The 24421-nt window shown below is 42.9% G+C and overlaps 1 protein-coding gene across 3 annotated transcripts in view; it reads right to left on the reverse strand.

The window, feature by feature from the left end:
• The window catches only part of LOC128226812 (NACHT and WD repeat domain-containing protein 2-like), a 60898-nt gene that overhangs the window by 25382 nt on the left and 11095 nt on the right, over nucleotides 1-24421 (reverse strand). For all 3 annotated transcript variants that reach the window (XM_052936915.1, XM_052937070.1, XM_052936996.1), the window contains exons 4-5: nucleotides 14809-14925; nucleotides 364-567 (exon numbers count right to left, since the gene is read on the reverse strand). In XM_052936915.1, the coding sequence (XP_052792875.1) occupies nucleotides 364-567; nucleotides 14809-14925 (321 nt within the window). The remainder of the gene's footprint in view (nucleotides 1-363; nucleotides 568-14808; nucleotides 14926-24421) is intronic.

Below are 24421 nucleotides of genomic sequence, written 5' to 3' on the forward strand. Positions count from 1 at the left end.
GGATATGATTTGCTATACATTGCTGTTGAAGTGTGCAAGGATGGAGATGATTTGCTATACGTTGCTGTTGAAGTGTGCAAGGATGGAGATGATTTGCTGTATAGTGTTGTTGAAGTTTATAATGATATCGATTATTGACTAAACATGTTTTGGTAAAGTTTGCAAGGATATTGATTATCTTCTATACATAGTTGTTGAAGCTTGTTAAGGTATATAGTATTGGCTATTCTATCTTGATGTTGAAGTGTGCAATGATATAGATTATTGGCTTAATCATTATGGTTGAAGTTTATAAAATTAAAGATTATTGGCTGTATATTGTTGTTGAAGTTTCCAACGATACTTATACATGAATGGCTATACCTTGTTGTTGAAGTTTGTAAGAATAGAACTGATCGGCTGGAGTATGAAGACTGCTGGCACAGTGTTGTCGTCGCGCCGGTACCAGAGGTCCATCAGAGCGAGCTCCTCGGTCTCCCCTTGAGCACAGTCCCGCAGCAGGAGGAACTCCTCCGCGTCGATGTGGGTCGGAAGCGGGCGGTAACCGTACTTTTGGCCCAGAAACACCTGGAGAAACAAACGAATATTTTTATTTGTCTGTAAACATTTTAATTGATTCCTAAAAATAAAGGTATTCACTTTTGAATGAATTCAGAATGGTTTTAAACGGTTTGTTAAGAATATGTTTAAAGTTCGATTTTTCAAATATTCATATAAGTAAGCAGCAGTTTTTCCTTCGATAGCGCTTTATACTCTTGTGGTTGTGCTAGTGCTTGGGTCCCTTACTAGATGCTTATTTTAAATAAAGATAAAATAATTACATTTGATCATTGGAGTTAAGCTTGCCTAGCATCAATTGAATAAATCCCCGGTTAGAAAATAATTTCAACTATAAATATGTTATTTCATGGTGTCACTCCCACTGCGCTCCGTCAAACCGGATATTGAAGGGTAGATAAGCTGTATTAGAACAATGTCAAGTCGCATGATAGGGCTATTGGCATCGACCCACACACCGCAATGTTTAAACGAATACAGGGTTTGCAAAACTCTGTAAAAAGTACAGAAAAACGCACGAAGATTTCGTTAAGGCTTCTTGTTGTTCTAGCGGTATAAATTACATTATAAATTCAAACATACAGACGATGTAGCAAGCAGATCAATCTGAAAAAACGTCTATATAAATATGTTAAAGGATTAAACAATTGAATAAGTGTTTAACTGTCGATTCATTTTCGAAAAGATTAAAAATTGTAAATGCTAAGAGTAAAAGTTGTTTACATATGTTCGTGGCAAAATGTTGTTGACATATGACCCTGGTAATAGGTTGTTGACATATGTTCCTGGTAAAAGGTTGTTGACATATGAACCTAGTAAAAGTTTGTTGACATATGACCCTGGTAATAGGTTGTTGACATTTGACCCTGGTAATAGGTTTTTGACATATGACCTTGGTTGACATATGACCAAGGAAAAAAGTTGTTGACATATGTCCCTGGTAAAAGGTTGTTGACATATGACCCTGGTAATGACCCTGGTAATAGGTTGTTGACGTATGACCCTGGTAATAGGTTGTTGACGTATGACCCTGGTAATAGGTTGTTGACGTATGACCCTGGTAATAGGTTGTTGACGTACGACCCTGGTAATAGGTTGTTGACATTTGACCCTGGTAATAGGTTTTTGACATATGACCCTGGTTGACATATGACCAAGGAAAAAGGTTGTTGACATATGTCCCTGGTAAAAGGTTGTTGACATATGACCCTGGTAATGACCCTGGTAATAGGTTTTTGACATATGACCCTGGTTGACATATGGCCAAGGAAAAAGGTTGTTGACATATGTCCCTGGTAAAAGGTTGTTGACATATGACCCTGGTAATGACCCTGGTAATAGGTTGTTGACGTATGACCCTGGTAATAGGTTGTTGACGTATGACCCTGGTAATAGGTTGTTGACGTATGACCCTGGTAATAGGTTGTTGACGTACGACCCTGGTAATAGGTTGTTGACGTACGACCCTGGTAATAGGTTGTTGACATATGACCCTGGTAATGACCCTGGTAATAGGTTTTTGACATATGACCCTGGTAATAGGTTGTTGACATATGACCCTGGTAATAGGTTGTTGACATATGACCCTGGTAATAGGTTGTTGACATATGACCATGGTAAATTATTGAATTATATGCTCGGACCTATACATGTAGACGATACATTACAAATATATTACAGAATCATTTAGGGTATACAAGTCCATTTGATGACTAATTGGGCGGATTGTTTATATCGATACAAGTTTCTGAATATGTTTTCTTCAGTTTCATTTTTATAAGTTGCCGTCAACAATTTGATATATTTACATATGTATGATCAGTACGAACTATGTCCAAGTATGCTGAAAATGCTCAATTATGCGCAGTTATGTTGTACGTGCTTAATCATGTAGTACATGCTCGGTTATCTTCACTTATGTTGTACATGCTCGGTTATCTTCACTTATGTAGTACATGCTCAGTTATGTTCAATTATGTTGTACATGCTCAGTTATCTTCAATTATGTTGTACATGCTCAGTTATCTTCACTTATGTTGTACATGCTCGTTTATGTTCACTTATGTTGTACATGCTCGGTTATCTTCAATTATGTAGTACATGCTCGGTTATGTTCACTTATGTTGTACATGCTCGGTTATCTTCACTTATGTTGTACATGTTCAGGTATCTTCAATTATGTAGTACATGCTCAGTTATCTTCACTTATGTAGTACATGTTCGGTTATCTTCACTTATGTTGTACATGCTCAGGTATCTTCAATTATGTAGTACATACTCGGTTATCTTCACTTATGTAATACATGCTCGGTTATCTTCACTTATGTTGTACATGCTCGGTTATCTTCAATTATGTAGTACATGCTCGGTTATCTTCAATTATGTAGTACATGCTCGGTTATGTTCACTTATGTTGTACATGCTTGGTTATCTTCACTTATGTAGTACATGCTTGGTTATTTTCAATTATGTTGTACATGCTCGGTTATCTTCAATTATGTTGAACATGCTCGGTTATCTTCAATTATGTAGTACATGCTCGGTTATCTTCAATATTATGTAGTACGTACATGCTCGGTTATCTTCAATTATGTAGTACATGCCCGGTTACCTTGAATTATGTTGTACATGCTCGGTTATCTTCACTTATGTAGTACATGCTCGGTTATCTTCACTTATGTAGTACATGCCCGGTTACCTTGAATTATGTTGTACATGCTCGGTTATCTTCAATTATGTTGTACTTGCTCAGTTATCTTCACTTATGTTGTACATGCTCGGTTATCTTCACTTATGTTGTACATGCTCAGTTATCTTCACTTATGTAGTACATGCTCGGTTATCTTCAATTATGTTGTACATGCTCGGTTATCTTCAATTATGTTGTACATGATCGGTTATCTTCAATTATGTAGTACATGATCGGTTATCTTCACTTATGTTGTACATGCTCGGTTATGTTCACTTATGTTGTACATGCTCGATTATCTTCAATTATGTTGTACTTGCTCAGTTATCTTCACTTATGTAGTACATGCTCGGTTATGTTCACATATGTTGTACATGCTCGGTTATCTTCACTTATGTAGTACATGCTCGGTTATGTTCACTTATGTTGTACATGCTCGGTTATGTTCACTTATGTAGTACATGCTCGGTTATCTTCACTTATGTAGTACATGCTCGGTTATCTTCACTTATGTTGTACATGCTCAGGTATCTTCAATTATGTAGTACATGCTCGGTTATCTTCAATTATGTAGTACATGCTCAGTTATCTTCACTTATGTAGTACATGCTCGGTTATGTTCATTTATGTTGTACATGCTCGGTTATCTTCACTTATGTAGTACATGCTCGGTTATCTTCACTTATGTTGTACATGCTCGGTTATGTTCACTTATGTTGTACATGCTCGGTTATGTTCACTTATGTTGTACATGATCGGTTATCTTCACTTATGTAGTACATGCTCGGTTATGTTCACTTATGTTGTACATGATCGGTTATCTTCACTTATGTTGTACATGCTCGGTTATCTTCAATTATGTTGTACTTGCTCAGTTATCTTCACTTATGTAGTACATGCTCAGGTATCTTCACTTATGTAGTACATGCTCGGTTATCTTCACTTATGTAGTACATGCTCGGTTATGTTCACTTATGTTGAACATGCTCGGTTATGTTCACTTATGTAGTACATGCTCGGTTATCTTCACTTATGTAGTACATGCTCGGTTATCTTCACTTATGTTGTACATGCTCAGGTATCTTCAATTATGTAGTACATGCTCGGTTATTTTCAATCATGTTGTACTTGCTCAGTTATCTTCACTTTTGTAGTACATGCTCGGTTATGTTCACTTATGTTGTACATGCTCGGTTATCTTCACTTATGTAGTACATGCTCGGTTATCTTCACTTATGTAGTACATGCTCGGTTATCTTCACTTATGTTGTACATGCTCAGGTATCTTCAATTATGTAGTACATGCTCGGTTATCTTCAATTATGTAGTACATGCTCAGTTATCTTCACTTATGTAGTACATGCTCGGTTATTTTCAATATTATGTAGTACGTACATGCTCGGTTATCTCCAATTATGTAGTACATGCTCAGTTATCTTCAATTATGTTGTACATGCTCGGTTATCTTCACTTATGTAGTACATGCTCGGTTATCTTCACTTATGTTGTACATGCTCAGTTATCTTCAATTATGTAGTACATGCTCGGTTATCTTCACTTATGTTGTACATGCTCAGTTATCTTCAATTATGTAGTACATGCTAGGTTATCTTCAATTATGTAGTACATGCTCGGTTATCTTCAATTATGTTGTACATGCTCGGTTATCTTCACTTATGTATTACATGCTCGGTTATCTTCACGTATGTTGTACATGCTCAGTTATCTTCAATTATGTAGTACATGCTCGGTTATCTTCACTTATGTAGTACATGCTCGGTTATCTTCACTTATGTTGTACATGCTCGGTTATCTTCACTTATGTAGTACATGCTCGGTTATCTTCAATTATGTTGTACTTGCTCAGATATCTTCAATTATGTAGTACATGCTCGGTTATCTTCAATTATGTTGTACTTGCTCAGATATCTTCAATTATGTAGTACATGCTCGGTTATGTTCACATATGTTGTACATGCTCGGTTATCTTCAATTATGTAGTACATGCTCGGTTATCTTCACTTATGTTGTACTTGCTCAGTTATCTTCACTTATGTTGTACATGCTCGGTTATCTTCAATTATGTTGTACTTGCTCAGATATCTTCAATTATGTAGTACATGCTCGGTTATCTTCAATTATCTTGTACTTGCTCGGTTATCTTCAATTATGTTGTACATGCTCGGTTATCTTCACTTATGTTGTACATGCTCGGTTATCTTCAATTATGTTGTACTTGCTCAGATATCTTCAATTATGTAGTACATGCTCGGTTATCTTCAACTATGTTGTACTTGCTCGGTTATCTTCAATTATGTTGTACATGCTCGGTTATCTTCAATTATGTTGTACTTGCTCGGTTATCTTCAATTATGTTGTACATGCTCAGTTATCTTCAATTATGTTGTACATGATCAGCTATCTTCACCTATGTTCTACATCTCAAATGTTGTTGTACGTTCTCAAGTACGTTGTATATGCTCAGTAAGCAGACTAAGTTCAATTATGTTTTACATGCTTAATTAACGGAACAATGTTCATTCAGTTTGTACATGTTCTTTCTTTGATTGCTTTATATGCTCAATTAACGGAACTATGTTCTACATACTTGGACATATTTGCGTTGATTGAGCATGTACAAAATACTTGAACATATTTCAGTTAATTGAACATGTGATCCAAGTATGAGCCGTAAATTTGATCAGTACACCCAAGACAAATCCAAGGAGAATCTACTATGCTCACAAACTGAACAGGTATTGATAAAATATTGAAAATAGTGGTATCTCGAATATGGCCTAGATGTTAGAAATATTAACCAAATATTTACATTGACTATGAGTTGGCATGCTTGGTTAACCATGGTTATATAACGAACCTTACTTATTCTCAGTGTAAACATTTACTGATGTACTTAATCACTACCTTTGTTGATTGAAGTATTTAATGAATACAAACGAAATACCGAATACATGTGCTCCTATTTTATGCTATCGTTCAGGCTATGCGCTAATAATCTTATAAGCAGAGGTACCTGAATAAAATGGCGCCCAACTGAAAATGACCCAACGTGGAGATAACAGATCAACGATGGCAGTATTGATTTATTTGGTAGTTCCGATCAAAATGACTGAACTGAAATTACGCCCGGATGTGTACAATTAGGCATGATCCGATGGAATTGTTGAGAATTACGTACAGATAAAAACAGTTAGCGGTATATTTACAATATCTTCTAAATTTTAAAATATTTCAGCAGGAGTTAGCTGTATATTTTACCACTCTCTCGACACATCTGTTCACTGTCATTATACGAGTAAAACATTGTCTTAACACTACTGTTTTTTTTGCAAGTATAATTGACGAACTTCATTATATTTTGAACAATGAAGTTTCAAAGTTTATTCATACACTCAATTCAAACAGAGTTTACAGACATAAGGATATTATAAGTGCTAAGTATAACGAGGCTTTATGCAGGCACATAGTGAATACAGTAAAACTGCGGTCGTTCGAACAAGTGGTCGTTCGAGAACCGGCGTTCCCTCGAGGTCGGAGCTTGGTCCCGAACCTTTTTCCTTCTATTTTCATATAAAATATACCTACGCTGCATCGACATCTAATTATGTCGAGTATTCGAGCAATATTCTCGATCCCAAGTACACAAATCATGCACAAAACCTTATGGCTCCCTCGAGGTCATAATTTCACACTTTTTCCCGAACGCGTGTTCCAAAATAAACAAACAATTGCTGGGTATCAAACTTTTCGCAAGTTGTAAAAATTGCAATGACAGTTGAAAAGCAATTGATAAGGTGTGAAAAACCGTTTAACACTGGTAACGCATGACTGATATTAGTTGATATGGGCATTTTAGAAGAGAAGTTAATTGTGAGAAATGTAAATGAGTAATAAAAATATGAATAAACACTACCATATCGATCCAACATCGGAATCTCTGAATAGTATTCATTTTTATCACTTTGCTTTGCAATATGGCCATTTGGTAAAAAAAAAATCGATTTATTAATTTATTAATATTTCTTTTACATTTCATATTTAGTATACATATGGAAAACGACAGCCTTTGAACATATGAGCGATTTCCACAACCCAACACATAATTAGTGTCTTAGTAAACAGACTACTTCATACTTGAAATACACTGAAATATATTTCATAACAGACTGGAGAATTGAAAATCGGGTCGTTCAAAACATCGGTTCCCTCGAGGTTAAGGCTCGTCCCCTGCGACCTCGAGCGATCGCAGTTTTACTGTACATATATGAAAACAAAGTATACAATGAGTTTGAAGTTGTCTGTAAGGAATGAAACATTGAGTTTCAAATTACTCAATTATACAATTATCAATAATCAGAATCAAAATTATGTCAAGTTTAATCATTTTAAAACAGAAAAATCAACATAATGCCAATTATCAAAATTCTGCGGAAGAGGATGTACATTATATAGCATGGGAGAATTCTCCAGTTTAATACGCCGTATAAACGAGTGATATACTTTTACATAATAAAGAGTTTTTTAACACTATACATCTGCAATTTTTCACTTAACAACATTGATGCTATGCTACGCACACGTATCTGCCTAAGTAGCATATAGTGGACCAGTTTGGAATTGCATTGGTATTCCCATTCATTTCTTTTAAATAAAGTATCGTGTGCACCTTGGGAATTTATCGAACATTATATGTGACTTTATCAACTACAACGAAGCACGGCCTTGTCCAATGGTTACTACCATACAACGAAGCACGGCCTTGTCCAATGGTTAGTACCACAAAATGAAGCACGGCCTTGTCCAATGGTTAGTACCATACAACAAAGCACGGCCTTGTCCAATGGTTAGTACCTCAAAACGAAGCACGGCCTTGTCCAATGGTTAGTACCTCACAACGAAGCACGGTCTTGTCCAATGGTAAGTACCTGACAAGGAAGCACGGCCTTGTCCAATGGTAAGTACCTCACAACGCAGCACGGCCTTGTCCAATGGTTAGTACCTTACAATGAAGCACGGCCTTGTCCAATGGTTAGTACCTTACAATGAAGCACGGCCCTGTCGTATGGTTAGTACCTCACAACGCAGCACGGCCTTGTCCAATGGTTAGTACCTCACAACGAAGCACGGCCTTGTTCAATGGTTAGTACCTTACAACGAAGCACGGCCTTGTCAAATGGTTAGTACCTTACAACGAAGCACGGTCTTTTCCATTGGTTAGTACCTTACAAGTAGCACGGCCTTGTCCTATGGTTAGTACCTTACAACGAAGCATGGCCTTGGCCTATGGTTAGAACATTACAACGAAGCATGGGCTTATCCGATGGTTAGTACCATACAAGTAGCACGGCCTTGTCCTATGGTTTGTACCTTACAACGAAGCACGGCCTTGTCCGATGGTAAGTACCTTACAACGAAGCACGGCCTTGTCCGATGGTTAGTACCTTACAAATAACACGGGCTTGTCCTATGGTAAGTACCTTACAACGAAGCAAGGCCTTGTCCAATGGTTAGTAACTTACAACGAAGCACGGCCTTGTCCAATGGTTAGTAGCTTACAACGAAGCAAGGCATTGGCAAGTGGTTTGTACCTTACAACGAAGCAAGGCCTTGTCCTATGGTTAGTACCTTACAACGAAGCAAGGCATTGTCCAATGGTTAGTACCTTACAACGAAGCAAGGCATTGTCCAATGGTTAGTACCTTACAACGAAGCACGGCCTTGTCCAATGGTCAGTACCTTACAACGAAGCAAGGCCTTGTTAAATGGTTAGTACCTTACAACGAAGCACGGTCTTGTCCAATGGTTAGTACCTTACAACGAGGCACGGCCTTGTCCAATGGTTAGTACCTCTCAACGAAGCACGACCTTGTCCAATAGTTAGTACCTAACAACGAAGCACAGCCTTGTCCAATGGTTAGTACCTTACAACGAAGCACGGCCTTGTCCAATAATATCAGAACCTTACAACGAAAAACGACCTTGTCCAATGGTATATGAACCTTACGACGAAGCACGTCCTTGTCAAATGGCTAGTACCTTACAACGAAACACGGCCTTGTCCAATGGTTAGTACCTTACAACGAAGCACGGCCTTGTCCGATGGTTAGTACCTTACAACGAAGCACGGCCTTGTCCGATGGTTAGTACCTTACAACGAAGCACGGCCTTGTCCAATGGATAGTACCTTACAACGAAGCACGGCCTTGTCCAATGGTAAGAACCTTACAACAAAGCACGGCCTTGTCCAATGGTTAGTACCTTACAACGAAGCACGGCCTTGTCCAATGGTAAGTACCTTACAACAAAGCACGGCCTTGTCCAATGGTTAGTACCTTACAACGAAGCACGGCCTTGTCCAATGGTTAGTACCTTACAACGAAGCACGGCCCTGTCCAATGGTTAGTACCATACAACGAAGCACGGCCTTGTCCAATAGTTAGTACCATACAACGAAGCACGGCCTTGTCTAATGGTTAGTACCTGAGAAGGAAACACGGCCTTGTCCAATGGTTAGTACCTTACAACGAAGCACGGCCTTGTCCAATGGTTAGTACCTTACAACGAAGCACGGCCTTGTCCAATGGTTAGTTCCATACAACGAAGCACGGCCTTGTCTAATGGTAAGTACCTTACAACGAAGCACGGCCCTGTCCAATGGTATATGAACCTTAACACGAAGCACGAAGTTGCCCAATGGTTAGTACTTTACAACGAAGCACGGCCTTGTCCAATGGTTAGTACCTCAAAACGAAGCACGGCCTTGTCCAATGGTTAGTACCTCACAACGAAGCACGGCATTGTACAATGGTAAGTACCTCACAACGAAGCACGGCCTTGTCCAATGGTTAGTACCTCACAACGAAGCACGGCCTTGTCCAATGGTAAGTACCTCACAACGAAGCACGGCCTTGCCCAATGGTTAGTACCTCACAAGGAAGCACGGCATTGTCCAATGTTACAAGGAAGCACGGCCTTGTCCGATGGTTAGTACCTGGCAAGGAAGCACGGCCTTGTCCAATGTTACAAGGAAGCACGGCCTTGTCCGATGGTTAGTACCTTACAACGAAGCACGGCCTTGTCCAATGGTTAGTACCTCACAAGGAAGCACGGCCTTGTCCAATGGTAAGTACCTCACAAGGAAGCACGGCCTTGTCCAATGTTACAAGGAAGCACGGCCTTGTCCAATGGTTAGTACCATACAACGAAGCACGACCTAGTCCGATGGTTAGTACCATACAACGAAGCAAGGCCTTGTCCAATGGTTAGTACCTTACAAGGAAACACGGTCTTGTCCAATGGTTAGTACCTGACAAGGAAACACGGCCTTGTCCAATGGTTAGTACCTTACAACGAAGCACGGCCTTGTCCAATGTTTAGTACCTCACAAGGAAGCACGGTCTTGTCCAATGTTACAAAGAAGCACGGCCTTGTCCGATGGTTAGTACCATACAACGAAGCAAGGCCTTATCCGATGGTTAGTACCATACAACGACGCACGGCCTTGTCCAATGGTTAGTATCTTACAAGGAAACACGGCCTTTTCCAATGGTTAGTACACACAACGAAGCAAGGCCTTGTCTGATGGTTAGTACCTTACAACGAAGCACGGCCTTGTCCAATGGTTAGTACCTGACAACGAAACACGGCCTTGTCCAATGATAAGTACCTCACAACGAGGCACGACCTTGTCGAATAGTTAGTACCTCACAACGAAGCACGGCCTTGTTCAATGGTTAGTACCGTACAACGAAGCACGGCCTTGTCCAATAATATCAGAACCTTACAACGAAGCACGGCCTTGTCCAATAGTTAGTACCTTACAACGAAGCAAGGCATTATCCTATGATTAATACCTTACAACGAAGCAAGGCCTTGTCCTATGGTTAGTACCTTACAACGAAGCACGGCCTTGTCCGATGGTTAGTACCTTACAATGAAGCAAGGCCTTGTCCGATGGTTAGTACCTTACAACGAAGCATGGCCTTGTCTAATGGTTAGTACCTCACAACGAAGCATGACCTTGTCCAATAGTAAATTCCTCACAACGAAGCACGGCCTTGTCCAATGGTTAGTACCATACAACGAAGCACGGCCTTGTCCAATAATATCAGAACCTAACAACAAATCACGACTTTGTCCAATGGTATATGAACCATACGACGAAGAACGAACTTGCCCAATGGTTAGTACCTTACAACGAAGCACGGCCTTGTCCAATGGTTAGTACCATACAACGAAGCACGGCCTTGTCCAATGGTTAGAACCATACAACCAAGCAAGGCCTTGTCCAATGGTAAGGACCTCACAATAAAGCACGGCCTTGTCCAATGGTTAGTACCATACAACGAAAAACGGCCTTGTCCAATAATATCAGAACCTTACAACGAATCACGACCTTGTCCAATGGTATATGAACCATACGACGAAGCACGAACTTGCCCGATGGTTAGTACCTTACAACGAAGCACGGCCTTGTCCAATGGTTAGTATCATACAACGAAGCACGGCCTTGTCCAATGGTTAGAACCATACAACCAAGCAAGGCCTTGTCCAATGGTAAGGACCTTACAACGAAGCACGGCCTTGTTCAATGGTTAGTACCTTACAACAAAGCACGGCCTTGTCCAATGGTTAGTACCTTACAACGAAGCACGGCCTTGTCCAATGGTTAGTACCATACAACGAAGCACGGCCTTGTCCAATGGTTAGAACCATACAACCAAAAAAGGCCTTGTCCAATGGTAAGTACCTTACAACGAAGCACGGCCTTGTCCAATGGTTAGTACCATACAACGAAGCACGGCCTTGTCCAATGGTTAGTACCACACAACGAAGCACGGCCTTGTCCAATGGTTAATACCATACAACGAAGCACGGCCTTGTCCAATGGTTAGTACCTTACAACGAAACACGGCCTTGTCCAATGGTTAGTACCTTACAACGAAGCACGGCCTTGTCCAATGGTTAGTACCATACAACGAAGCAAGGCATTGTCCAATGGTTAGTACCATACAACGAAGCACGGCCTTGTTTAATGGTTAGTACCTCACAACGAAGCACGGTCTTGTCCATTGGTTAGTACCTCACAACGAAGCACGGCCTAGTGCAATGGATAGTACCATACAACGAAGCAAGGCATTGGCCAATGGTTAGTACCTCACAACGAAGCACGGCCTTGTCCAATGGTTAGTACCATACAACGAAGCACGGCCATGTCCAATGATTAGTACCATACAACGAAGCACGGCCTTGTCCGATGGTAAGTACCATACAACGAAGCAAGGCCTTGTCCAATGGTTAGTATCTTACAAGGAAACACGGCCTTGTCCAATGGTTAGTACCATACAACGAAGCACGGCCTTGTCCAATGGTTAGTATCTTACAAGGAAACACGGCCTTGTCCAATGGTTAGTACCATACAAAGAAGCACGGCCTTGTCCAATGGTTAGTACCATACAACGAAGCAAGGCATTGTCCGATGGTAAGTACCTTACAACGAAGCACGGCCTTGTCCATTGGTTAGTACCTTACAACGAAGCAAGGCATTGTTCAATGGTTAGTACCTTACAACGAAGCACGGTCTTGTCCAATGGTTAGTACCTTACAACGAAGCACGGCCTTGTCCATTGGTTAGTACCTCACAAGGAAGCACGGTCTTGTCCAATGTTACAAGGAAGCACGGCCTTGTCCAATGGTTAGTACCTGACAACGAAGCAAGGCCTAGTCCAATGGTTAGTACCATACAACGAAGCACGGCCTTGTCAAATTGTTAGTAGCTCACAACGAAGCAAGGTCTTGTCCATTGGTTAGTACCTCACAATGAAGCACGGCCTTGTCCAATGGATAGTACCTTACAACGAAGCAAGGCCTTGTCCAATGGTTAGTACCTCACAACGAAGCACGGCCTAATCCAATGGTTAGTACCATACAAGGAAGCACGGCCTTGTCCAATGGTTAGTACCTCACAACGAAGCACGGCCTTGTCCATTGGTTGGTACCTCACAAGGAAGCACGGTCTTGTCCAATGTTACAAGGAAGCACGGCCTTGTCCAATGGTTAGTACCTGACAACGAAGCAAGGCCTAGTCCAACGGTTAGTACCATACAACGAAGCACGGCCTTGTCCAATGGTTAGTACCTCACAACGAAGCACGGTCTTGTCCATTGGTTAGTACCTCACAACGAAGCACGGCCTTGTCCAATGGTTTGTACCTTACAACGAAGCACGGCCTTGTCCATTGGTTAGTACCTCACAAGGAAGCACGGTCTTTTCCAATGTTACAAGGAAGCACGGCCTTGTCCAATGGTTAGTACCTGACAACGAAGCAAGGCCTAGTCCAATGGTTAGTACCATACAACGAAGCACGGCCTTATCAAATGGTTAGTACCTCACAACGAAGCACGGTCTTGTCCATTGGTTAGTACCTCACAACGAAGCACGGCCTAGTCCAATGGATAGTACCATACAACGAAGCAAGGCCTTGTCCAATGGTTAGTACCTCACAACGAAGCACGGCCTAATCCAATGGTTAGTACCATACAACGAAGCACGGCCTTGTCCAATGGTTAGTACCATACAACGAAGCACGGCCTAGTCCAATGGTTAGTACCATACAACGAAGCAAGGCCTAGTCCAATGGTTAGTACCTGACAAGGAAACACGGCCTTGTCCAATGGTTAGTACCTGACAAGGAAGCACGGCCTTGTCCAATGGTTAGTACCATACAACGAAGCAAGGCCTTGTTCAATGGTTAGTACCTTTCAACGAAGCAAGGCCTTGTTCAATGGTTAGTACCTTACAACGAAGCAAGGCTTTGTCCAATAGTGAGTATCTAACAACGAAACACGGCCTTGTCCAATGGTTAGTACCATACAACGAAGCACGGCCTTGTCCAATGGTTAGTACCTCACAACGAAGCACGGCCTTGTCCAATGGTTAGTACCATACAACGAAGCAAGGCCTAGTCCAATGGTTAGTACCTGACAAGGAAACACGGCCTTGTCCAATGGTTAGTACCTGACAAGGAAGCACGGCCTTGTCCAATGGTTAGTACTTTACAACGAAGCAAGGCCTTGTTCAATGGTTAGTACCTTTCAACGAAGCAAGGCCTTGTTCAATGGTTAGTACCTTACAACGAAGCAAGGCTTTGTCCAATAGTGAGTATCTAACAACGAAACACGGCCTTGTCCAATGGTTAGTATCTTACAACGTAACACGGCCTTGTCAAATAGTGAGTACCTCACAACGAAGCACGGCCTTGTCCAATGGTTAGTATCTTACAACGAAACACGAACTTGCCCAAAAATAAGAAAGATGGCCTTGCCCAATTGTTAGTATTCTACGTTACGATTAAACTTGTGTTTGTCTTACAATCAAACACGGTGATTTTAAATGATATGTGTCTGATATTGAATATAAATATTCCATTCAAAATTGTATTACAAACTAATACATGTACGGCAATGTTTCAGGGTGTATGTCTTCAAATAAAATCGACGTAGAATGGTTAATGCAAATTGGTCAACAGTTGTATAACTTACAATAAAGTTTGGTCCGATGGAGAGTCGCTGACAGTTGTCTATTTCCTGCATGCAGAGCGTAGTTGTCATGTGATCGTCCGTGGCCTCGTCACGAACCCCCCAGCGCATGTCCACCACCTAAAATACAGAGACGGGAAGGTCTGTTACATGTGCCTCGTAGTTAGGCAACTGAAACACTGTCTTCTTGTAAATAATATAACTTATTCTAAAAGATTGAAGCATATACATTTAATTCATAATAAAAACAGTAATACAAGCAGAAACAGGTTTAATATTAAGTATTATAACCCAATACATTACAGCTCACGTGCATATAATGACATTTCAGTTTGTTTGCAAACTTAAATAATAACGCTGAAGCCGCTCCATTCGACATGTAATACATGCATATATGCAGTAACATTTCCATCAAAGTATTGTATTGATCTGAGCTATCGTCGCAAAGTCATTCAATGCGAAGGTCAGGCAATGTGAAGGTCAGGAAATGTGGAGGTCATTCAATGCGAATGTAAGGCAATTAAATTTATCATATTAAAGCATTTGGCTAACCGTTTCAATTTCAATTCCATGTCAAGATTCGAGTGCGGGACTCGTTTACGTTATCTGGGAAACCGCCGTGATAGCTGTCTCTCCAAATGGTTGAGCCAATACAAAAACATACCTTATATAAGCACTTTTATTCGAGGTAGTTTTGTTCCGTTATCAGAACTTCAATTTATCTGACGTCTTTATGACAAGTTTCTGTATTTAAATAGTTATTCCAGGCAAGAATCAATATAGGGAAATCGTTATTAACGTCTTTTATTTTTCTATGACAGTTTTATCTTGTCGTATAATTCGTTTGACATTACATTGTCAATCACGATCATGTAAATGTGTTTTTTAAATCAATTAACAATGCAACAATGGGTCTATAAATGATGCGTGTCCTATTTATGCGGCTGTCATAACAAGGAAAAGAATATCATGTTTATGCGGCTGGAACTATCATGTACAGAATATCATGTTTATGCGGCTGTCATTACCAGGTACAGAATATCATGTTCATGCGGCGTGAATTATCATGTACAGAATATTATGCTTATGCAGTAGCCATGACCTGGTACAGACTATCATGTTTATGCGGCTGCCATTACCAGGTACAGACTATCATGTTTATGTGACTGCCATTACCAGATACAGACTATCGTGTTTATGCGGCTGCTATTACCAGGTACTGACTATCATGTTTATGTGGCTGCCATTACCAGGTACAGACTATCATGTTTATGCGGCTGCCATTACCAGGTACAGAATATCATGTTTATTTTGGTTGCCATTACCAGGTACAGACTTTCATGTGTATGCGGCTGCCATTACCAGGTACAGACTATCATGTTTATGTGGCTGCCATTACCAGGTACAGACTTTCATGTGTATGCGGCTGCCATTACCAGGTACAGACTATCATGTTTATGCGGCTGGCATTACCAGGTACAGACTTTCATGTTTATGTGGCTGCCATTACCAGGTACAGACTATCATGTTTATGTGGCTGCCATTACCAGGTACAGACTATCATGTTTATGTGGCTGCCATTACCAGGTACAGACTATCATGTTTATGCGGCTGCCATTACCAGGTACAGACTATCATGTTTATGCGGCTGGCATTACCAGGTACAGACTATCATGTTTATGTGGCTGCCATTACCAGGTACTGACTATCATGTTTATGTGGCTGCCATTACCAGGTACAGACTATCATGTTTATATGGCTGTCATTACCAGGTACAGACTATCATGTTTATGTGACTGCCATTACCAAGTACAGACTATCATGTTTATGCGGCTGCCATTACCAGGTACAGACTATCATGTTTTTGCGGCTGGCATTAACACGTACTGAGTATCAGGTTTAGGTACGAAGGATCATATATATGTGGCTGTAAGCCTGTATAATGTATATGCGGCTGCTATTGCACGGAGGATCATGTTTAGTTTGACCCATGTGTGAAAACATTAAAAAAATGAATGTGAACACTTATGTTAGTAAGAACTACATTTATACTGCAATCCATTGAGGGATATTTGCGAGGCCATTGAAGATTTGATTTGTTATCGGAATAATTTTTGTTCAAGTATTGCATTATTTGTCATGCAAAGATTAATGTCTGTAATTAACAGGTAGCCGAGATATGGTAAAGTGCACTAAAATAAAATTGAGAAAGAAAATTAGCACAGAGATTAACAAACAAACAGAATCGGAGAGCAGAATGGTACATTATATATTGTGGAAACCGCTATACAAAAGAATGCCTTATCTACAACCTATGCCTACATTGTGTTTGCTATCAACAGGTTTATGACAATTTTTATCCAGTTCTATAAACTACGGCATAGTTGCTATCTTTCTTGATATTGCTTCACTCTCAAACAAGGCTCGGGCCCAGGCCTATCTCGATATTGCTAAACTGTCACCATCGGCTCGTGCCCAGGTCTATCATTATATTGCTACACTCTCACCAACGGCTCGTGCCCAGGAGTATCATTATATTGCTACACTCTCACCAACGGCTCGTGCCCAGGCCTATCATTATATTACTACACTCTCACCATCGGCTCGTGCACAGGCCTATCATTATATTGCTACACTCTCACCATCGGCTCGTGCCCAGGCCTATCATTATATTGCTACACTCTCACCATCGGCTCGTGCACAGGCCTATCATTATATTGCTACACTCTCACCAACGGCTCGTGCCCAGGCCTATCATTATATTGCTTCACTCTCACCATCGGCTCGTGCACAGGCCTATCATTATATTGCTACACTCTCACCATCGGCTCGTGCCCAGGCCTATCATTATATTACTACACTCTCACCAACGGCTCGTGCCCAAGCCTATCATTATATTACTTCACTCTCACCATCGGCTCGTGCCCAGGCCTATCATTATATTGCTACACTCTCACCATCGGCTCGTGCCCAGGCCTATCATTATATTGCTACACTCTCACCATCGGCTCGTGCACAGGCCTATCATTATATTGCTACACTCTCACCAACGGCTCGTGCACAGGCCTATCATTATATTGCTTCACTCTCACCATCGGCTCGTGCCCAGGCCTATCATTATATTGCTACACTCTCACCATCGGCTCGTGCACAGGCCTATCATTATATTGCTACACTCTCACCAACGGCTCGTGCCCAGGCCTATCATTATATTGCTTCACTCTCACCATCGGCTCGTGCACAGGCCTATCATTATATTGCTACACTCTCACCATCGGCTCGTGCCCAGGCCTATCATTATATTACTACACTCTCACCAACGGCTCGTGCCCAAGCCTATCATTATATTACTACACTCTCAACCGCATCCCGTGCACAGGCCTTTCATTATATTGCTACACTCTCACCAACGGCCCGTGCCCAGGCCTATCATTCTATTGCTACACTCTCGCCAACGGCTCGTGCCCAAGCCTATCATTATATTGCTACACTCTCACCAACGGCTCGTGCCCAGGCCTATCATTATATTACTGCACTCTCAACCGCATCCCGTGCACAGGCCTTTCATTATATTACTACACTCTCACCATCGGCTCGTGCCCAGGCCTATCATTATATTGCTACACTCTCACCATCGGCTCGTGCCAAGGCCTATCATTATATTGCTACAGTCTCACCATCGGATCGTGCCCAGGCCTATCATTATAGTACTACACTCTCACCAACGGCTCGTGCCCAGGCCTATCATTATTTTACTACACTCTCACCAACGGCCCGTGCCCAGGCATATCATTATATTGCTACACTCTCACCAACGGCCCGTGCCCAGGCCTATCATTATATTACTACACTCTCACCAACGGCTCGTGCCCAGGCCTATCATTATATTACTACACTCTCAACCGCATCCCGTGCACAGGCCTTTCATTATATTGCTACACTCTCACCAACGGCCCGTGCCCAGGCCTATCATTATATTGCTTCACTCTCACCAACGGCTCGTGCCCAAGCCTATCATTATATTGCTACACTCTCAACCGCACCCCGTGCACAGGCCTTTCATTATATTACTACACTCTCACCAACGGCCCGTGCCCAGGCCTATCATTATAGTACTACACTCTCACCATCGGCTCGTGCCCAGGCCTATCATTATATTACTACACTCTCACCATCGGCTCGTGCCCAGGCCTATCATTATATTGCTACACTCTCACCATCGGCTCGTGCCCAGGCCTATCATTATATTACTACACTCTCAACAGCATCCCGTGCACAGGCCTTTCATTATATTGCTACACTCTCACCAACGGCTCGTGCCCAGGCCTATCATTATATTGCTACACTCTCACCATCGGCTCGTGCCCAAGCCTATCATTATATTACTGCACTCTCAACAGCATCCCGTGCACAGGCCTTTCATTATATTGCTACACTCTCACCAACGGCTCGTGCCCAGGCCTATTATTATATTGCTACACTCTCACTATCGGCTCGTGCCCAGGCCTATCATTATATTACTGCACTCTCAACAGCATCCCGTGCACAGGCCTTTCATTATATTGCTACACTCTCACCATCGGCTCGTGCCCAGGCCTATCATTATATTACTACACTCTCAACAGCATCCCGTGCACAGGCCTTTCATTATATTGCTACACTCTCACCAACGGCTCGTGCCCAGGCCTATCACAATATTGCTACACTCTCACCATCGGCTCGTGCCCAGGCCTATCACTACATTGCTACACTCTCACCATCGGCTCGTGCACAGGCTTATCATTATATTGCTACACTCTCACCAACGGCTCGTGCCCAGGCCTATCATTATATTACTACACTCTCAACCGCATCCCGTGCACAGGCCTATCATGATATTGCTACACTCTCACCAACGGCTCGTGCCCTGGCCTATCATGATATTGCTACACTCTCACCATCGGCTCGTGCCCAGGCCTATCATTATATTGTTACACTCTCACCAACGGCTCGTGCCCAGGCCTATCATTATATTACTACACTCTCACCAACGGCTCGTGCCCAGGCCTATCATTATATTACTACACTCTCACCAACGGCTCGTGCCCAGGCCTATCATTATATTACTACACTCTCAACAGCATCCCGTGCACAGGCCTTTCATTATATTGCTACACTCTCACCAACGGCTCGTGCCCAGGCCTATCACTATATTACTACACTCTCACCATCGGCTCGTGCCCAAGCCTATCATTATATTGCTTCACTCTCACCAACGGCTCGTGCCCAGGCCTATCATTATATTGCTACACTCTCATTATCGGCTCGTGCCCAGGCCTATCATTATATTGCTACACTCTCACCATCGGATCGTGCACAGGCCTATCATTATATTGCTACACTCTCACCATCGGCTCGTGCCCAGGCCTATCATTATATTGCTACACTCTCACCATCGGATCGTGCACAGGCCTATCAGTATATTGCTACACTCTCATCTTTGACTCGTGCCCAGGCCTATCATTATAGTACTACACTCTCACCAACGGCTCGTGCCCAGGCCTATCATTATTTTACTACACTCTCACCAACGGCCCGTGCACAGGCCTATCATTATATTGCTACACTCTCACCAACGGCCCGTGCTAAGGCCTATCATGATATTGCTACACTCTCACCAACGGCTCGTGCCCAGGCCTATCATTATATTGCTACACTCTCACCATCGGATCGTGCACAGGCCTATCAGTATATTGCTACACTCTCATCTTTGACTCGTGCCCAGGCCTATCATTATAGTACTACACTCTCACCAACGGCTCGTGCCCAGGCCTATCATTATTTTACTACACTCTCACCAACGGCCCGTGCCCAGGCCTATCATTATATTGCTACACTCTCACCAACGGTCCGTGCCCAGGCCTATCATTATATTACTACACTCTCACCAACGGCTCGTGCCCAGGCCTATCATTATATTACTACACTCTCAACCGCATCCCGTGCACAGGCCTTTCATTATATTGCTACACTCTCACCAACGGCCCGTGCCCAGGCCTATCATTAAATTGCTACACTCTCACCAACGGCTCGTGCCCAAGCCTATCATTATATTGCTACACTCTCAACCGCATCCCGTGCAAAGGCCTTTCATTATATTACTACACTCTCACCATCGGCTCGTGCCCAGGCCTATCATTATATAACTACACTCTCACCATCGGCTCGTGCCCAGGCCTATCATTATATTGCTACACTCTCACCATCGGCTAGTGCCCAGGCCTATCATTATATTACTACACTCTCAACAGCATCCCGTGCACAGGCCTTTCATTATATTGCTACACTCTCACCATCGGCTCGTGCCCAGGCCTATCATTATATTACTACACTCTCACCATCGGCTCGTGCCCAAGCCTATCATTATATTGCTACACTCTCACCAACGGCTCGTGCCCAAGCCTATCATTATATTACTACACTCTCACCATCGGCTCGTGCCCAGGCCTATCATTATATTACTACACTCTCACCATCGGCTCGTGCCCAAGCCTATCATTATATTGCTACACTCTCACCAACGGCTCGTGCCCAGGCCTATCATTATATTGCTACACTCTCATTATCGGCTCGTGCCCAGGCCTATCATTATATTGCTACAATTTCACCAACGGCTCGTGCCAAGGCCTATCATTATATTGCTGCACTCTCACCATCGGCTCGTGCCAAGGCCTATCATTACATTGCTACACTCTCACCAACGGCTCGTGCCCAGGCCTATCATTATATTGTTACACTCTCACCATCGGCTCGTGCCCAAGCCTATCATTATATTGCTACACTCTCACCAACGGCTCGTGCCCAGGCCTATCATTATATTGCTACACTCTCATTATCGGCTCGTGCCCAGGCCTATCATTATATTGCTACAATTTCACCAACGGCTCGTGCCAAGGCCTATCATTATATTGCTGCACTCTCACCATCGGCTCGTGCCAAGGCCTATCATTACATTGCTACACTCTCACCATCGGATCGTGCACAGGCCTATCAGTATATTGCTACACTCTCATCTTTGACTCGTGCCCAGGCCTATCATTATAGTACTACACTCTCACCAACGGTTCGTGCCCAGGCCTATCATTATTTTACTACACTCTCACCAACGGCCCGTGCCCAGGCCTATCATTATATTGCTACACTCTCACCAACGGCCCGTGCCTAGGCCTATCATTATATTACTACACTCTCACCAACGGCTCGTGCCCAGGCCTATCATTATATTACTACACTCTCAACCGCATCCCGTGCACAGGCCTTTCATTATATTGCTACACTCTCACCATCGGCCCGTGCCCAGGCCTATCATTATATTGCTTCACTCTCACCAACGGCTCGTGCCCAAGCCTATCATTATATTGCTACACTCTCAACCGCATCCCGTGCACAGGCCTTTCATTATATTACTACACTCTCACCATCGGCTCGTGCCCAGGCCTATCATTATATTACTACACTCTCACCATCGGCTCGTGCCCAGGCCTATCATTATATTACTACACTCTCAACAGCATCCCGTGCACAGGCCTTTCATTATATTACTACACTCTCACCATCGGCTCGTGCCCAGGCCTATCATTATATTACTACACTCTCACCAACGGCTCGTGCACAGGCCTATCATTATATTGCTACACTCTCACCATCGGCTCGTGCCCAGGCCTATCATTATAGTGCTATATCTCACCAACGGCCCGTGCCCAGGCCTATCATTATATTACTACACTCTCACCATCGGCTCGTGCCCAGGCCTATCATGATATTACTACACTCTCAACAGCATCCCGTGCACAGGCCTTTCATTATATTACTACACTCTCACCATCGGCTCGTGCTCAGGCCTATCATTATATTACTACACTCTCAACAGCATCCTGTGCACAGGCCTATCATTATATTACTACACTCTCACCATCGGCTCGTGCCCAGGCCTATCATTATATTACTACACTCTCACCATCGGCTCGTGCCCAGGCCTATCATTATATTACTACACTCTCACCATCGGCTCGTGCCCAAGCCTATCATTATATTACTACACTCTCAACAGCATCCCGTGCACAGGCCTTTCATTATATTGCAACACTCTCACCAACGGCTCGTGCCCAGGCCTATCATTATATTACTGCACTCTCAACAGCATCCCGTGCACAGGCCTTTCATTATATTGCTACACTCTCACCCTCGGCTCGTGCCCAGGCCTATCATTATATTACTACACTCTCAACAGCATCCCGTGCGCAGGCCTTTCATTATATTGCTACACTCTCACCAACGGCTCGTGCCCAGGCCTATCACTATATTGCTACACTCTCACCATCGGCTCGTGCCCAGGCCTATCATTATATTACTGCACTCTCAACAGCATCCCGTGCACAGGCCTTTCATTATATTGCTACACTCTCAACAACGGCTCGTGCCCAGGCCTATCACTATATTGCTACACTCTCACCATCGGCTCGTGCCCAGGCCTATCACTATATTGCTACACTCTCACCATCGGCTCGTGCCCAGGCCTATCATTATATTGCTACACTCTCACCAACGGCTCGTGCCCAGGTCTATCATTATATTACTACACTCTCAACCGCATCCCGTGCACAGGCCTATCATGATATTGCTACACTCTCACCAACGGCTCGTGCCCTGGCCTATCATGATATTGCTACACTCTCACCATCGGCTCGTGCCCAGGCCTATCATTAAATTGTTACACTCTCACCAACGGCTCGTGCACAGGCCTATAATTATATTGCTACACTCTCACCAACGGCTCGTGCCCAGGCCTATCATTATATTGCTACACTCTCACCAACGGCCCGTGCCCAGGCCTATCATTATATTGGTACACTCTCACCATCGGCTCGTGCCCAGGCCTATCATTATATTACTACACTCTCAACCGCATCCCGTGCACATGCCTTTCATTATATTGCTACACTCTCATTATCGGCTCGTGCCCAGGCCTATCATTATATTGCTACACTTTCACCAACGGCTCGTGCCCAGGCCTATCATTACATTTCTACACTCTCATTATTGGCTCGTGCCCAGGCCTATCATTATATTGCTACACTCTCACCAACGGCCCGTGCCCAGGCCTATCATTATATTGCTACACTCTCATTATCGGCTCGTGCCCAGGCCTATCATTATATTGCTACACTCTCATTATCGGCTCGTGCACAGGCCTATCATTATATTGCTACACTCTCACCAACGGCTCGTGCCCAGTCCTATCATTATATTGCTACACTCTCACCAACGGCTCGTGCATAGGCCTATCATTATATTGCTTCACTCTAACCAACGGCTCGTGCCCAGGCCTATCATTATATTGCTACACTCTCACTAACGGCCCGTGCCCAGGCCTATCATTATATTGCTACACTCTCACCATCGGCTCGTGCCCAGGCCTATCATTATATTGCTACACTCTCACCATCGGATCGTGCACAGGCCTATCAGTATATTGCTACACTCTCATCTTCGACTCGTGCCCAGGCCTATCATTATATTGCTACACTCTCACCATCGGCTCGTGCCCAGGCCTATCATTATATTGCTACACTCTCAC

Source organism: Mya arenaria, chromosome 1, assembly GCF_026914265.1.
Source record: "Mya arenaria isolate MELC-2E11 chromosome 1, ASM2691426v1".
Lineage (NCBI taxonomy): Eukaryota > Metazoa > Mollusca > Bivalvia > Myida > Myidae > Mya > Mya arenaria.